Here is an 18964-nt window from a genome sequence, read left to right as displayed (position 1 = left end):
TGGAGATCACGGACTTCAATTTCTGGCATCAAAAGGTCGTTTATTATGGCGCAATAGCGCTCGCCATTCATTATTATATTGACGCCAGCCTCGCCTTTGAAGAAATATGAGCCGATGATTCCTCCAACCCAAAGGCTTAACGCATGCACCAAACGGTTGTTTTTAATAAATGTAATGGGTGTTCTTTAATGGTTTTGGGTTACTCGTCTGCCCAAATACGGTAATTTTGCGTATTGACGTAGCCATTAAGCCAAAAATGGGCATCATCGCTGAACAATTTTGTACACCATAAGTTGGCTTGAGCGAGCGAACACTTTTCACAGAGCGTCGCCTTTCGTAATAAAATTGTACGATTTGTAAGCCTACAAACATCTCTCTTTGATGAAATGCCAATGAATACTGAAGAAAATATGTATTTAGTTTAACAGTAGTCGCGCGTCATCTGTAAAAAAACTCTATCGGAAAAAGTACCTCCAATCTGATCACCCTTTATTATTTGAGAGTACAGTGCACATGGTGCGTGGCTACCTGACTGTCTGGCAAAATGCAGATGCGCTTCGAAGTTGTGCTCTTTCGAAGGCATTCTCTACCACAGAATTCTATGCCCTGGATTTCCGCATGAAATACTATGTGATAATCCCCATGAGTATCAATTCTTAAAAGTTCGGCCCAAGGATACCCACATCAGTCACATCACCTGTTCACTATAATTTTTTTTTTTTTGGTATCTCAAATAAAGGTTTACAATAATAGGATTCGATAAAATATTCTCTGCGGATTTCTTCTGCACACCTAAATAAGGTATTCAAATTTATTGCTCTAAAACAGGAGAGCTGATATACAAATGCCCAAGGGAAGGGGGAAGGGGAAGGGGCAATATGATATATCCGTTCAATGTACATACACGCCAAGCCATTGAGCACGCAATCATCATTCCTTGTGTTGGCTTATCCCAAATTGTGTCGTGCGCATCACAACAACGCGTGCACATTGTCATCGTACATAAATTATAACGCATTATCCTGTTGCCTGTCAGTTTTGTGGTTGCTGTGTTGTTGCCATACTTCGCACACATGCATTAAACAAAGCAACTGAATGAGGCGCAAGTGAAATATGTAAAGCACAAGCAAAGATTTTAAAGACAGGTCCAACGCTTTGTGCTCTGATGTATCGGTTTTTAAGAAAAGGTTGAGGAGGGCGTGGAGTTCCTAGGACGCGTGACTTTGGCGGATTTGCTACGATGCAATCTAAGCTGTTATGTAAACCAAACCGCTTAATCCTCCATTCACATAGTTTCGTGTGCATTTTCACTTTGTACCTACATACACGTATATGCGCAACCACATGTGCACCTATATTTTTAGTTAAGCTTTTGCAAAGTAGAGTAGTTTGTGAAGCGCTTAAAAGCAGTTTGGTATGTGTGTCGCGCTGCAACGTCATCACTTTCACCTAACTGTCACTGACACGAATTGTTTTACAGCAAACGCCCACCTGCAGAGGTGTTGCGTATATAGGTGACCCACCATATTTGTAATTCCACTGGCGTTCACCTTGTTTTCTGTGCCATGTTGATGTTCCTTTTATTTTTGCTTATATGATACCTGCATACACCCGTCGAAAAAAACCGCACCTCTTGTGATTATAAATTCTGACATCTAATTTTCTTAATTAATTCTTAATTAGTTTTCATTACAAGCAAAACCCATTTGTTAACAAAAGCTGTGTGAATCAAAGTTCACCAACTTTGTACGAAATTCTAAAAAAATCTTTAATTTTCACCAAAATTTTTAACTTTAACCAGCATTTTTGGGAAGCTATTGAGTATGCGATTTTATAAGCCATGAAGTTTTAGTATAATAAAATGAATGTCTGAAGCAGCGATTGAAATTGCTAAGCTATTTCGTAGTGTTCATTTTTGCTCTCGCTACTGCTCTAAACCTGAAATGATGAGTAGTAGCGCAAATAGCGCAAAACGCGCGATCAACAGTTTTGCTCACTCCAAACTACATTTCGTTACTGCTGGTAGCTCAAAGCAATAGTGACAAAAAAGTTTGGTATTCTCTGTAGTTGGAGTAGTAGCAAAGTAGATACTTGAAGTCGGCCAGAGCATAAATTATTCATGTGTGCTCCAGCTACCGCTATTGCTCTCACTTTTGTTGCTCTGCTACTACTGCCATAGCAGCTACTGGGGCACTGTTTTATTGAGTCCATTTTTGTACGTTTTTGTGGTGCTACTTTGATTACATGACCGACAGATTATGTAGTGTAAGTAGTTATGGCTGAGTAGTTAATAAAAACACTGCTTTTAGTGTCTCAAAAACAGGTTGATTTTGGAAAATTGTGTGTGCTTAAGATGATTAATTTTTCCTCTATATAACAAATGTGTTTTATATGCAACGCTATTAGAAAAAACCTTTTCTATAATTTGATGTTTTATGCCCGGAGATTCGAATCTAAGCACTTCCGCATGCGCGATGCTATGATTTTTAAAGCATTTCAAGTCGTAATTACGGGTGCCATGAGTATCATACAATCTCCGGCGATGCACTAAATTCTATGCTTGATTTGATCCGCTTGGATCTTAAGATACAACAGGGAGCAATAAAAGCATTGTGTATACTCCATAAATATGATTTCTGGCACGAATTCGGAACAACGGGACACAGAGAAATTTTTAAAATGTTACGACGTTATACCCATAGTTTTATTTGGAAGGAAGTTCGATGGCAGATGTATTGCATCAAAGAAATTTCACGGATATTTTCTTTACCAAACGGATCCAAGAATTCAATATATTCTGAAGCCTTGATACTTAAACGATAGTAATAAGTATCATTACGCCATAGAAGGAATGGCAACTGCTTTCCAAACGAAAATTTTTGCTATTCGGAAAGTAGCCGAATGGATAATTGAGAGGAGTTGAAGCGGGAAACGTATTGGAGTCTTTAGTAACAGTCAAGCTGCTCCAAAGGTTCTGGAGAACGCAAATTGTTCAAGAATGTAAGAAATAATTCTGTTGCAAGGCAGAATAAGCTTGCACGTTTATGGGTTCCAGGACATTGCGGATCAGCGATTACCCCACAAGGACCAGAGCCAATAATCGGAATCAGTACTACAGGAATCAAGAAGTGGATCAGCAATTATGTATGCAATTTACGTAAAGAGTGATGGTCCGATGTTGAACGCTGCATAATTGCAAAGTTTTTTGTGGTAAGCTCGCACAGAAAACTGTCGGATTTTCTTCTAAAACTTGGAAGAAAAGACGTTTTGCTAATGGTCGGTATTTTAACAGGACATAATCAATTTGGTCAGCATCCGCCACCACTGGAATCATTGAGGACCCGATTTGCTTGCCTTGCTTAGAGGAGGCAGATACCAGTGAGGATTTTCTCTGTGAGTGTCCTACCTGTGCTAGAGGCAAGGCTATGAATTCTGGCTTCCGATGTTCTGAGAATGTGTAATATTCATTCTAGGATATTTTCAGATTTGCCAAAGAGTCTGGAAAATTCCCACAGTCTAATTACCTCTATGTCTTTATTCTATCCTATCTCTTGCTTTCTGTTCATTCTTTCGTTTCCTCCATGACTATCTACCCTTTTACTTTCCAGAGCTTTAAATACAATGGGATTTTTAGCCTGAGTGTTTTAGGAGTTACCAAATCTCTCAGAGCTTCTTGGCTCGACCTTTTCAAGTTTCAATTTCTATTGCCACTAAAATTGAATGGTCTATAAAATTACTTACTGAAAATATTTATTAAAATTATGTTTCAAGAGTTGGAAATTTTAATGAAATTCTCTGACTTTTGTACAACGTCTGCAAACCTGAAAGAAAACTGAGGTTCAAACTTCGACCTGGTATTTTAGAACTTTGGTTTGCATGAATTATGATAAAGAATGAACTGTGTTTTTATTGTAACTTACTTAAAATGAAATAAAAAAAATAAATGTAAAAATTTATAACCACAGGAGGTGCATGCGTTTTTTTTCGGCGAGTGTAATTACTCGCACGTTTTGTTTAAAACAAAATGAGAAAAAATCATTTCTAAAACAGTGCCTTGTTCAACTGTCTCCAATAATAGAATATAGTAGAATAGCAGCTACCACACATACATACATACATACCATATATTTGTATGCGGGCGGGTAAGTTCTCGGCCGCTCACTTCTTTTCTTCCTTCCCCGCGCCCATTTCAATAATTTTATTATGTCAACAAGTTGAGCTCACTAAGCCTTCATCAACGTCCAACTGCCGCTTCCAAGCAAGTTGCAAGTCTCTGCCCACTGCTCCCCATTTTCAACATCATTTCAATGCTCATTTATTTAGTCGGGCAACGGCGCCATGGAACACAGTCCAAGTCCGTGAATACTTGAACAAACGCAGGCGTTAAGTTGGCTTTAATGATTGCTTTCTTCACACATACCCCCACCTAGTAGATGTGAAATGATAATGTTTAGTTTGTGTGTGTGTTCAGTAAGTTTGTATGTGAGCTGCAAGTGCATATGTATGTGAATGTGAATGTACATATTTGTTTGGCGATTAAGAGTTTTATCCACTGGAGCCACTTGGCCTCATTCCGGTTGAGTCTGCCGCGTAGCCAAAGCGATGGTTGTTGTTTTTTGACACACACTGCACATGCCTATTTATGTGTATATTTGTATATGTGTGGATAGTATACCTTTTACGCACGCTGCAATCTAATCAAACCTTTATAAATATTTTATTAAATAGCTTTAGTTATTCGTAAACAATTTAAAATTTTTATTTTTATTTTTGAACTTAAACAGGCGCATATATTTAGATCCAGCTTCCCCTTCCATGTGTGTTGGACCCTCGACTCTGAACAGAAGGTTTTTTGTGCTATAATTATATGCGAGGCTCATTCGTCACCAGAATATCTGAATATCAAGGCCCACTGTTTTATGTTCGTCACAACCGCAATGGGCTAAAGCAGACTCAAGTGACTTTCTTAGTATTTCAAAACTTTTGCACAGTGCACGGATTGTACGAATTGCAGAGTTTTACAATCCATTTCTTTTGTGTTTTGTACTTGCTCACACCGCTCGGAACATTAGGACCTCGATAAGAATCTTCCTTCGTACACGTTTCTGTGCCGTTGCTTTTACGCCGTCCCATATGATGTCGGCATTTGTTAGCTCGTGCAACATTGACCATCTCCAAGTAGTCTTTGGCTGACCGCAACCTCTGCTCCCTTGTGGGTTCCAGTCCAGTGCCATTCTCGTGATGCTATCTGATGATGGGCTTCTCACACGTTGACCTCCACAGCGCGTCGTTGCTGACGGTGTTTTCATTTTTTTAAGACTAAGGTTTCTGAGCTCTGTTTGAAGCACATTCCTATTTATCATAAGAAAGTATATAAGTCACCTTGGCATACCAAACGGCTTAGGCACCTAAAGAATCTAAAAAACAAATTCTCTAAACTGTATAAAAGGTCTGGAGACCCAATGCACTTCTCAAAATTTCAATGCCATTTAAAAGAGTTTAACTGTTTGAACAAGTTCTTATATAGAAATTACATCCTGAATTTCGAAAACAATATTATTTCGGATTCGAAGGCCTTTTGGCAATTCATCAAATCAAAAAAGTCTTGCTCAATGGTGCCAAACAATGTTTTTTATAATGGTAAATATGCAAATTCTGCCATAGAATCTGCCAATTTATTTGCTGACTTTTTTTGCTCTAATTTTGAACCCGACTTAGACTCCGATTCTAGTTTGCCCTCTAATAGTTTTTCACCTCTAAATTTTGGGACTTTGTACCTATCTGTTACTGATGTCGTCAAGGGTATTACGAAGCTTAAGTCTACAACGAAAACTGACTCGGATGGCCTTTCGGGCATTTTGCTGAAGAATTGCTTGTGTCTCGCTGAGCCTCTTACAATTATATTCAATAAATCGTTGTCCTCTGGTATCTTTGTTGACGACTGGAAATTTACTTCCATTACGCCTATATTTAAGAGTGGAAGTAAAAACGATGTTAGCAATTACAGACCGATTTCGAAGCTTTCGTCTGTCTCAAAACTTTTTGAGATAACAGTAAATGATAAGTTATATTTTGCTGTCAAAGGCCTAATATCTACCAACCAACATGGTTTCGTTGCAAGTCGCTCCACTGTCACTAACTTGTCTATTTTCAATGATTACTGCATTTCAGCCTTCCAGAACAGATCTCAAGTTGATGCAATTTATACAGACTTCTCTAAAGCGTTTGACAAAGTATCGCACCGAATACTCTTGTCGAAGCTTGCATCATTGGGTATACACTCCACTTTTTTGTCTTGGATCAAATCATATTTGTCCAACAGACACTGCGTTGTAGCCGTCGATAATACGACATCCCGTGCATTTATTGCATCCTCCGGTGTCCCACAGGGAAGTATTCTAGGACCCCTCCTCTTTATACTCTTTATTAACGATATTGGTTCTTGCTTTTCATTTGCAGAACACTTGTTGTATGCTGATGATCTTAAAATATTTGCGGTGATTAACAGTGTTAGGGACTCTGAAAAGTTGCAAACCGACTTGCACAATGTCCGGAACTGGTGCTATTTAAACCATCTGTCACTAAATATTAGCAAATGCTTTCACGTAAAATATGCTAAATCAAACAACACTTTGCATACTTCGTATAATATTGCTGGCTTACCTTTGCAATCCGTTGAGGAAATTAAAGACTTAGGCGTTATTTTCGACTCTAAGCTGAATTTCACCAGCCATGTTAACCACGTCATAAGACGATCATATGCGATGCTAGCATTCGTTCGCCGAAATTGTTCTGCATTTACCAACCCACACACTCTCAAAACATTGTATTGTGCTTTTGTTAGATCAAGATTAGAGTATGCCGCTATTATTTGGAGACCGTACCAAATAGGTCTGTCTAATCGGATTGAGAGAGTGCAGAAAGTCTTTCTTCGTTTTGCGCTCCGATCTTTAAACTTTTCTGAACCTGTACCATCGTACCGCTCTCGATGTTTACTAATTGACTTAAAACCACTTGATAGCAGACGGTCTATTCTATCGTGCTCATTTATTATTCGTATTATTTCTGGATCTATTGATTGTCCTTCCCTCTTAAGTAAAATTCAATTTAATATACCCAATATGAGGCTCCGACAGTACGAAACCTTTAAAATTGGCTTCTCGAGAACCAACTATGGGATGAATGCTCCGATTCCTAGGGCATGTTCAGATTTAAATATGTTTTTCAATTCTTCTGGTGCTGATTTTACATGGCCGTATGGCATCTTAGTCAATCATCTTAAATCGTTCTTTTCTTAGTAACTAATAAACTATTGTACATTAGCTTAATATAGTCTGTAAGAATGTATCCATTCAAAGACAATAAATAAATAAATAAATAAATAAATAAATAAATGAATAAATAAATATTCTACAGATGATGCGGAGGCATTTGTTGACGAAAAATTGTAACCTCTGTGTGATGGTGTTGGGGACCAGCCATGTTTCACTTCCGTATAACCATACAGTCTTAACACATGAGCTGAATATTCGCAAATTATGGCTCTTAGACATTTGCGAACTCGCCCATACTGTATGCATTTGCCCTTGCTCTGTTTAGCCAGGAGTTGACATCTTCATCTGTTCCGCGATCTGTCGTGATAGTGCAGCCGAGGTAGCAGAAGTTTCCGACGAATTCCACTAAGTACCCGTCAACTACTATATGTCGGGCTTTATTGTGGTTGACTCACTACCTGACTTCATTTTGGCGATGTTGATTTCCAATCTGACAGTGCGTGTCAGCATGACTAGTCTGTCCGTCTTCGCTTGCATGTTAGTGAGTTTGTGAGGAAGGAAAAAGATGTCATTGTCCAAGTCCAGGTTCTCAATATGTCTGGTGAAACTCAATATGATGCCTCTTTCTCGCGTAGGGTCAATTGGCGCATAACGTCGTCTAGTACGATGGCGAAGGGAAGGGTCCACAGTGAACAACTTTGCCTTACGCTTGCATTGGCGGTGAATGGTTCGCTGATGTTGCCGTTGTGAAACACTCCCAATTCGGAGTTCTCGTAAAGGGCTCTGATGAAGCGGATTATCTTAGTGGGAAGTTTCTTTCTACTCAACGCCAGCTATATCGTCGAGTCTCGTTTGATTGTGTCGAATGCCGTCTTAAAGTCAACGAACAGCGGGTAAAGCGGAAAGCGGCATTCAACTGATTGTTCCACTATGATGCGAAGAGTGTTGGCTTGGTCTCCGTAGCTTCGGTGAGAGCGAAATACAGCTTATTCGTCCCTTAAGAAGCGTTTGATACATTGGAGTCTGTTTTGAATGATAATTAAATGAGAACTTTGGAATATCTGCAAAACCAGGAGGACTAACTAAAATCCGCTCAGCACGCAATAAGCTGTGCTTAAAAGTGTACAAAATATACTGAGCTTTTTCTCAAGATTTTAACTTAAACTAAGGTGTTCGACTAGCCATCATTGAGACAGCTGTCTGGTTAGACAAAAATGTGACTAAGTTTGGGGAAGATTATATTTATTCCGATAGACAGGCGGCGATTAAAACACTTCGTCGTTACGAATTCCATCATTTCTCGCAAATGCCAGTTCATAATGACACAACAGTGAATTGTAAGGCAGACAAATTAGCGTAAGAGGGTACTACCTTCGCCTCCCTCTTGGTATGGAAAATGCAGGTATAGCCCTCTCAATCTGCAAACTCTGTAGTGCAAGTAGCATTGCCACTTCAGCCAACACGAATGGGTGATAGTTTGGCATGTAACGCTACAAAACAAATTTGGCCAATGTGAGACATCAGGAGTTCAAAGGCGCTGCTTAATCGGTAAAGGAAAACGTATCTATGTTAGTTGCTTTGAGCACTGGTCACCATGATCTTGGTCGACACGCTTAAAGATTGAACGTACCTCATTTCGATTAGGAGGAGGAAGAGTCTGTCAGGCATCTTCTCTGACACTGCCCTGCATGGCAGGCCATTAGGTTTATATACGAGTACTTTGGCTCATCTTTCTTGAATGATACTGATGACCTTCGTGATATAAGTCAGATCAACGGGTTTGCACTCAAAATAAAATGGCTTGACGAGAAGTAGCAATCAAACTGCTACTGCAACTATCGAAATGGATCCGCAACGGTCTCAGTGAGTTGGTTTAAAACCCAACTGTCACTTCTACCATCGTACCTACGTGCCTACGTAGCTTATAAAGTGTGTTTATAACATTTACTACTTTCAATACTTTCCCTTTTCAGGCAAAATTTAGTAGCAAATATCATATTTCTGCACAAATTGTTCTAAAAAAATTTAATTGTTCTGCTTAAGTCCCGTTTTAAGCATACATTTAAAAGCATTCGCTACGAATGTAAAAAATTGTAGGAAAGAGAAAAAATAATACAGAAATATAAGTCACGCAAAAAAACTAGTATTTTGCTACCAACTTTTCATTCTTTTTCTGCTTATCGCAAATTTGCGCTTCAGAAAAAATGGAATTTCAAAGCGTGCTCTTAACACCTCCTTTAATACTGGTTCATGATTACTAGTTTTGTATGTAGGTATAGTCAGACACACTGGTGAAATGATGATGTTAAAATGCGAAAAAAAGTTTCGTAATTAGGTTTTTTGTCTCAATAAAACGAACCAAGCCGGGGATTTGATGGTGTTTATTTTCTTCGGGATGTATTTATTTTTTTACTTGTTTTAATCTAAGCACCAAAAATTCTTACAGACTATTTATTACATAGGTGAATATATAGACTTACGATTAGAGATAAAATTAAATAATAAAGATGTTTAAAGTCAAAAGATTGTGTAAAGGAAATTTAAAAAAAAAGTTTAGGTAAAGCAAAGCTTTTTTTAACATTTTGGACAAGGGCGCATTGATTGCTAACATGATGAATGATAAAAGTTTTGTAAACTAAGAGCACTATTCTCACAGACAAAAGGTAATGATAAAGTAGACCTGTGCTTTTCAAAAGTTATCAGATTTATTGACATAAGACGGGATGTGGACGATGGCTTAGTTTTGTTCATATTTTTAGATCATTTTTCCTGCCACTGTTGAATGGAACAGTACTTAATATACACACCCACTGTAACCGTGCCTTGAAATATGCAGCAAAAACTTGATTTTATGAGCTCCAATATTGCCAACAGTAAATTTTCGTACAACATTTCCTTAAATGAAATCAATTGCTCTCATACGTGGAACTCATTTTGTTAAATAAATGTACACTTTTTAAAGTTCTCGCAAAACTAACAAATAGCAGAACGCGGTTCCGCGAGGTCACAAAGCGACACATGGTTTTGTTGATAGATTTGAGTTTAAGACTTATCAGCCTACTTCTCCGATTCTGGTGCCAAGATGTTGGCTTTAGCCCCCTCCTCTGTCACGGTTGGTTAAGTTATACCGCCTATACTCGGCCGTCAGAGCCTCGTTAGTTTCGAAACGGGGAGTACCGCGAGAAGGTGAGGTTGATATTTCGGAGGGTTAGGCTACATATTCACATCACCAGCCCCATTTGCCCACATTTGATAGCATTTTGTGAGCCTCCCCTCACGCCTATTTTTTATAACGGAACTCTAAGTTTGAATTTTGCCGGTCACGTTTCTATTAGGCAGACTGTACATCTTTAAAAATTCATAAAATGCATATAAAAATGATTTTCTCTGAATTGCGTTAAAGGTATCAACTATTTGACCTATTCAAAATAGTATTATTTTTATTTCTTGTGTTTGCATTCACTCTCACTACTATTGTTATACGATTTTTGCTGTAATTGCGTTTAGTGTTTTGTTTTATTTTCATTTTTGGCGCGATGTAGTATCCATTTATTATTTTTTCCTCCGTCGCCACACAACTTTTATATTGACCTAATGACCTCATGACGTCGACCCGCTGGTGAGAAGACCCTAAAGCGCAAAGCACGCCAAATTCAAACGGTTTTGGCTTCCAACGCTTGCTTTAGGGTTCACAGCCATTCGGACGCCGACGCGTTGGTTAGCACCAAATTGCAAGTTTTGCTGTGTTTTCTCTATTGGTTTTTTCTGTTGCTATTTACAAAATGTTGTTATGTTTGTCTGTTTATGTGGTATGCTTGTAAGTAAGCGCTAAGTAAGTGAGTGGCCGATTTGGTCTATTGGGCAGTACGGTCGGTAGGAAGCTATCCCCATTCGCCGCGCATATTCTGACGCATTAATCCAATTATGTGGTAAATTTGGTGTACGTACCCTTGTATATATAAGTATATATGTATATGTAAGCCAGGGTATATGTGTATTTAGTTCCGTTGAATGTCATTTGTGACGTACGTTCATAGACGCGGTGGTGAAATAAAAAAAATGCCCGTAGAAGTTGTTGCGCGATCTAAAAAGTTAGTAATAATAAATTAAGTTTGGCGCGTGTTCAATGATATCAACAAACCACAACGAATTGCGTTCATCAGCAAATAATCAGCTTTTTCAGTGAATGACTTCGTTAAAGTTTTAATAAACTAAACCAAAAACAAATTGAACTGCGTTTTAAATGTCTGTGTATGTCCTTTGCAGTTCCTCTTTTGCGGTAATGCCCTTCAGAGCCTTTCAAGTTAAACTTTGAACTTACAAGCATGCAAACTATAAGGAAATGTATATCATACAAAGCCAGAAAGGCTCATTCTATGTTGGTGAGTCAAAAAAATCAAAAAAGACGGAAGGTTTTGAGGACTGTACTCGTATATATGCAAAACGAAATATAGGGGAAGAGAATTCCAAGTAACAAAAAGCGTATTCGTCTTGCATTATTAAAATTCCTTTCGTGTGCAGCCAAGAAGAAAACATGACACAAATTGCAAAACTCAAACCCCGCAAAACACAGCGAAGCCAAAATCAGCAGCAATAGCCAGAACAACTACAGAAACGCCAGCAACAGTAGCTTTTAAATTTAGCAACGAAAAAATACTGAGCTTAAGCAGGCAAACTTAAAAGCTCACACAAATTCATGCACACCCCACTCGTACAGGCAATCACAGAATACCTCGCCTCGCTTTAAAGCGTCTACAATTCTTGCACATAACACTCGCTCCGAAAGAGGAGGACCTTTACAGTCGTTGTTGCGATTTATGTTAAGGACAAGTGGCGCCATTTGCACAGTTCCTTCATTCATCAAGTCTCAACCGTACACAGCAACAAACAGCGCAACCAGCACCACCAGTGAGGACAGCCAGTAAAGTGGTTTGTAAACAGGCGCAACCGCAACGTTTAACAAAGATTCTTGGCAGCATTCCACCCTTATCCGGCTCCAAACTCATGCTCTCCAACATAGAGTTTTCTACGTCAGCAGAATAAAATAGTGCCGTAGGTGTTTTGCTGTTGCAACGCAACGCAAAAAGCGAGCGGCTTGGTACTTGAGGACGGTGACGTTGGTGTGCTCGACTCGGTATGGGCGACCTGCAAGCAACAATTGAATTTTCCATTGAGCTCTACAAATTCTTCAATGTTGACTTATTTCAACGAGGGTAAGTTCAAGATGCTCTTATTTTCATTTTCATTCTCATTCTTCCCATTCCCATTCCCATTAGCATTACTATTATTAAATGTTGAACGACGATGAGCGAGATAACCAGCTGGTTGGAAAGTGGCAAAGTCGCATTTATTCACAATTTGTCGATTTTATATTAACATTTGGGCATATTATTCATACATCCACATTCATATACGAGCATATGTATGTGTATGTGTGTATATGAGAATGAATTAAGAGGGCTAAATCACTTTAAAACACACTCGGCATTATTTTATATGTGAAAATATGAATGTTTGGAAAACTGATTTTCCTTTGCGATTCCTTTGTGTCTGCATAGGGGAAATAAATATCAATGAGGAAGCAAAAAGCTAAGGAGAAAATTAGCTTGAACAAAGCGATGAACATTATTTTTGTTAGAGCAGATTTTTTTTTTTTTTAATTGGCCCGTACAGTTCTGTTAGGTGCTTGGCCGACCTCCTCCTCCTATTTGTGGTGTGCGTGTTGATGTTGTTCCACAAATGGAGGGACCTACAGTTTCAAGCCGACTCCGAACGGCAGATATTTTTATGAGGAGCTTTTTCATGGCAGAAATACACTCGGAGGTTTGCCATTGTCTGCCGAGGGGCGACCGCTATTAGAAACAACTTTTTCTTCTTTTTGGTTTCACCGAGATTCGAACCAACGATCTCTCTGTGAATTCGAAATGGTATTCACGCACCAACCCGTTCGGCTACGGCGGCCGCGAGCAGATTAGCAACTTATCATTCTGTGCAAAGCAGCAGAAAAATGAACAACGGGTATCTCTTAAGGGGTTACATGGGTTTCGTTGGTTCAAAAAATAGGCTTATTACTTTCTACATCAACTCAGGAATATTATCCTAAATTTTCAAGTCGATCCGAATAATAAATTCGGAGATACAGCCTTTGGAATATGTGCGCTCCAAGCCACTTTTATTGTTACTCAAAACTTTAAACGCGTTTTTCTCGGAACCGTGTTTTCAAAGTCGGTTGTCACATGTTCTCGAAAACTACTCAACCGATCTTGATGATATTTTACACAGGTGTTTGAAATACAATTTACTCATGCTTGAACGAAGGATTTTGTTTTTTTTTCAATTACAACTATTTAAAAAAAACAAAATGTCAAGCAAATTTCACCGAAATTTTCATTTTTTTGGAAAAATGTCTGGCAAAATTCCAATTTTTACTTTTTTTCTTTCCTTCGTTCAAGCACGAGTTTATGGTCTTAACTAAGACACTTATTTTTGGTTTTTTCATTTTTGATGAGCCTGTCAGGAGTTATGCTGACAACGCGGACACACCTTTTTTTCGAGGGGTCACCGGAAATGACGTCACAATGGAGCAGTTTTAATATTATATTTTCTTTTTTGAAAATTTCAGAAATTATTCTTTAAGTATGTCTCTATAAGACAGAAAAAAGTTTGAATTAAATAAATATTTTTTTACATAGAAAAAAAAATATTGAAAATAGGCCTTTTTTTACCCGACGAAACCAATGTAACCCCTTAAAAAGCAACTTAGAAATTAGCTGATTTTAAGAATATTTCAATGACAAGCAGTGACATTTGAAGAATTCAAACATTTGAAGAATTCAACTGCATACTTAGATAATTTTATTTGATTATTTGCCTTTGAATGTCAAAATGGCTGGTCTTGAGATTTAAATACAAAATTCTTGCTGCATTATTATTTTATATTATTCGTAACAAATGTTCGAGTATTTTTTGTTATTGACACTCATACCAGTACCAGTCAAAATGACTTAGTCCTCTGTTACAAGTTAAATTCGACGCAGCCCGAATGGGTTGGTGCATGATGACTACTATTCGGAATACAGAGAAGGTTCGAATCTCGATGAAAGATCAAAATAAAAAAGTGCTTTCTATTAGCGGTCGCCTCTCGGCAGGCAATAGCAAACCTCCGAGTGTATTTCTGCCATGAAAATGCTCCTCATAAAAACCATCTGCCGTTTAGAGTCGGCCTAAAACTGTAGGTCGCTCCATTTGTGGATTAACATCAACACGCGCGCCACAAATAGGAGAAGCAGCTTGGGCAAACCCCTTAAAAGGATGTACGCGCCAATTATATATACAGATATGAAAATATAATACTTTTGTTTAAGGAAGTTAGTTTTATTTAATCGTGCAATTATTAAAAAAAAAATTTAATTTTCATTCGAAATGGTCACCATTTATCTTTACACAAGCCTTTAAACGATTAGACGCTATTGACGAAAACGCTATTGAGCTATTGCAGCACTCACGGTTTCCATGGATATTTACGTCGCTGCTCGAACCAAAGATTGTTGGGGACTCTCAAGTTTCTATAAGGTCTTTGGCAGGTCATGTTCTCCAATTTTAACCACAGCCCGTAGTTCAATGCAAGCAAACATTTTCGAAGGTTTTTTCAGCAATTCATAAATCTCACTTACACTTTTACCAAACTTCCGTAATGGCGCCACTGCAATGAGATTCTCTTTAGCTTCCCACTGCATTGTTAACAAGCGAAATTTGCCACGAAGCTGAGTATAATTTATGAGCAGACAGTGCATACGAGCAAAAGCAACAACTTTTTTCTGCGAATTTGTGCTCACCATATGCAATGGAAAGTTGGTCACAGAATTTATGGCAAAACTAGCTGAACTCCTCCTCCAATTAGTGATGTGAGTGTTTTGATGCTGCTCCACAAATGGGGGTACAGTTTTTATGACGCCTCCGAGTGGCAGATGGTTTTTTATGAAGAGCTTTTTTTTAGCAGAGGGGTGACTGCTATGAGAAATTTTTTTTTTTTTAACAGTTGGTAGTCACGCACCATCACATTTAGGTACATCTTAGGTATACCGGATCTCCGACTACTGTAGTGTCTTTCAGGCCGAACTGATGGCAATAACGAAAGGCGCGACACTGGTACAGTGTGATGCGATATCCGGAAATGACATCTACATTTTCACTGAGAGCCAGGCGGCGATAAAATCCCTCACAAAACAGTCGACAACCTCCAAGGTAGCCATGAAATGCCGCATATCACTTAACGAGATGGCTGAGTCATTTCGCCTAAAGATAATATGGGTTCCTGGCCATCGCGACATTGAGGGTAACTGTAGAGCCGATGAACTAGCGAGACTTGGCACCAAATTGACCGATGAGTTCATAGACAATAACATCGGCATTCCCTTACAAACATGTAAGCTACTTATCCTTGAAGAAATCGTAAGGAAAGCAAACGAAAGATGGCGTAATGAAGCCACCTGCAAAATCGCCCACCAACTGTGGCCGACTCTTAGTGCTAAACGCACAGAATCTTTGCTAAGCCAAAATAAACACAGTCTTAGCACACTGATTTCAGTCAAAACGGGACATTGCCTAATAGGTAGGCACGCCCAAAGGATGGGTGTGCAAGCACACGACTTCTGTAGAAGTTGTCTTGATGAGGAAGAGGAGGAGACAATCTTGCACCTTCTGTGCCATTGTCCTGCTCTATCCAGACGGAGATTTCCTATTCTAGGCAAACCATTTTTTAACGAAAAATTGGAGATCTTCTAAAATTTTTGAAAAGCGCACAATGGATTTGGTAGAAATAGGGAAAGCTCCACCACGCGGCATCACAATGGGCTATGAGCCTGAGTGTGTCCCACATGACAACCGCTTCAACCTAACCTAACCTAGGTGTACCGGAAGTGAAAATTTCAAGCTTTTTTTTTAATAAAAAAAATGTTCAAAAAATGTAAAGATATACCTATTTAGGAACTTAGTCTAGTCACAAAAGACTTCCACCTATTTCTATCGCGTGCTAAAGCTCTTAGCTCGATAAATAATTTGCTCGTCTCTTTGTCGATTGTCCTACTCCATGTTGTTTTCGGTCGACCCTCATTTCTTCTTCCTTGAGGGTTCCATTCCAAGGCGGCATGTGTTCACAGGTTCACTCCGTAAGTTGTGACCGATCCAGCCATACTTTCTTTTCATAATTTACAGCACTCTAGCTCTCTGAACGCAATTGCTCAGCAGTTCCAAGGTCTTTCAATGCCAGCGAATTTTCTAATTTGCTTCTAGATATTAGCGAAAATTTTAATAATTCATATTGAATTTTAAATAATATTAAATAATTGATAATAAATTTTAATTAAAATTGTCATAATTGATTAATTAAATTAATATAAAAAATTTTATCTTTAATCCCAAACTGTTATTTGGCGGGAAGTACATGGGAAACAAAAAAAATTATGTGGCGACCGACCTTACCTAAGAACTACTAGTTCTGGTTCCTGGGTTGTTTTGTCTGTAAAGTAGTGTTATCAGTGGCTAGGTATAAATTTCCAACTTCGAAATCGTCAAATAATTATGGAGCCTTATTTCATTTTATATGCTAAGCGGCTATTATGCACTGGTAAAGTGCAGAGTTTTTTCCCCAAAAAAAATCTTGTTCCAAACGAAAAAACTTTCGGCCATTTACCCTTAACTTATTTGTAGTTTTGCATGCACGTGGCGCTTCCCACTATAATCTATAAATAATGGCAATAACTTTTAATAAAACTGTAAGCGATAAATCTGTGAACAATTTAATGGCTATACGTTTGCCTTCTACTAAGGTGCAATGTTCGTTTTTTATCTACATACGATATGAATTTTTAGACTATAACTAATGGATATTTATAACTTTCTGTAATATTTACGAGTATTAGTACACGAATACTATGTTTCATTTAGACTTACTTCTAAGCAATACACGATTTTTTTTATCATAAAAAAATAAATTTGAAATGTCCACAGTATTTGTAAGGAAGTGATAGTTTATGTGTGTGTCTGCCCATACACAATAAATTCATTATTTATAGGTTTTTTTCATGCCCGACAGATGTAACTATAAACTATTCAAAGCGTAAATAAACTAAACCAAAAGGGCTAATAATAAAATCGAAGGTTGTAATCTAGGCTCTAAAAGCAAGAATTTCTTATTTTACCTTGAATTTTCGTTATTTGAACTTTTTTCAAGTACTCCGTCAACATATCAATCAATACCTTAACCCTTTTAGTGCCAGGCGAAAAAGAGGTGCCTATACTCATAAAAACCAAACAAGAAACAATATTTACATGATTCAAAATGCTGTATATTAAGAACGAAATAGAGAAAAAAAAAACAATGACACTAGTTTTTCTATATTCGTGGAGAATTATATAAATAACAAAGATACAAGTCTAAGTATTAGTTAAGTGGGGAAAGTCACTGATTTCCATTCACTTGGAAGAGGCCAGAACGATTATTCTGCATGCGGTTCAAGTAGTCCACAACTTCTGGGCTTCGCCCAAGTATCCTCTAGGTAGCTCCAGAGCATCCGTTTGAGAGCGCGCTAATGTGCGAGGGCGAAGCATCCCGGAATATCTGGCTGTGCGCTGGGTTTGAGACCCACCACGTTACAATCTTCCCCAATGAAAAACCACGAAAAGCCTTGGATGAGAACTGCTTACTCTGATGACGGCCGCTGCAAACGAATTAAGGACTATAATTTGAGGGCATGCACCTGGAATGTCCGATCCCTTAATGGGGAAGGTGCTTCTGCCCGGCTAGTTGATGTCGTCATAAGAGCAAAGGCTGATATCACCGCCATCCAAGAAATGCAATGGATGGGGCAAGGAAAGGAAAACATTGGACCTCCACATTCCTCCACGGCAGCTGCAATGTAAAGTAGCACAAAATCGGTATTGGATTATAGTGGGACAGAGACGCCATCGCCAAGTACTCTCCTTCACTGCGCTGGATGAGCGTCTCGCAATAATCCACATCAAAGAGAGATTTTTCTACATCTAACTCATTTTGCGTTGGAAGAGAAGGACGATACGACCAAAGCGCTGCCCCGCCACAACATATAAACTGAGCTTGGCGTCTTCAATGTCAGCCTGCACAACGAAACTTCCGGTAAAGGACAGAGGCTGATCAATTTCGCCGGGACTCGAAACATGGTAGTCCGCATATATAAAACTGCGCTTGGCGACTTCAATGCCAGCCTTCTATTTACATATCGCGTGTAAGATCCTAGCGAGGTTATTATGTGAAAGGGTGAAGCCTATCATCAATCAATTGCAACCAAAGTTGCTTATATGCCGCGATGTCTGAATTCGGTATCCCCACAAAACTAATACGTTCCTTAAAACAGCAGGCACTGTCAGAATTGGGAAGGACCTCTCTGGGCCGTTTGTTACCGAACGATGCTTCAGACGGGGTGACTCTCTGTCGTGTGACTTTTTTAACCTGATGTTGCAAAGGATCATGCGAGCCACAAAACTTAATCGGCCAGGGAGAATTTTTTATAAGAGCGTGCCGATGATATTGACATCAGCGGCTTTAACAACCGCGATCTGGATAAAGAAAAAAAGCGAACGGTTCTGATGGTTAATGAGGACAAAATGAGGCGTCCGGCATTAAAAGGGTTAAGAGTAACGTGCATTTTAATGGC

The 18964-nt window shown here is 38.7% G+C and overlaps 1 protein-coding gene across 1 annotated transcript in view; it reads left to right on the top strand.

Annotated features, from left to right (window-relative positions):
- Window positions 1–18964, top strand: part of LOC128859914 (protein FAM135B) — an 85074-nt gene that overhangs the window by 33628 nt on the left and 32482 nt on the right. Inside the window, exon 3 of the mRNA XM_054097060.1 lies at window positions 11541–12487. Within this exon, the coding sequence (XP_053953035.1) occupies window positions 12411–12487 (77 nt within the window). The 5' untranslated portion in view covers window positions 11541–12410. The remainder of the gene's footprint in view (window positions 1–11540; window positions 12488–18964) is intronic.

This window comes from Anastrepha ludens, chromosome 4, assembly GCF_028408465.1.
Source record: "Anastrepha ludens isolate Willacy chromosome 4, idAnaLude1.1, whole genome shotgun sequence".
Lineage (NCBI taxonomy): Eukaryota > Metazoa > Arthropoda > Insecta > Diptera > Tephritidae > Anastrepha > Anastrepha ludens.
This window is presented reverse-complemented; position numbering and strand designations above follow the sequence as displayed.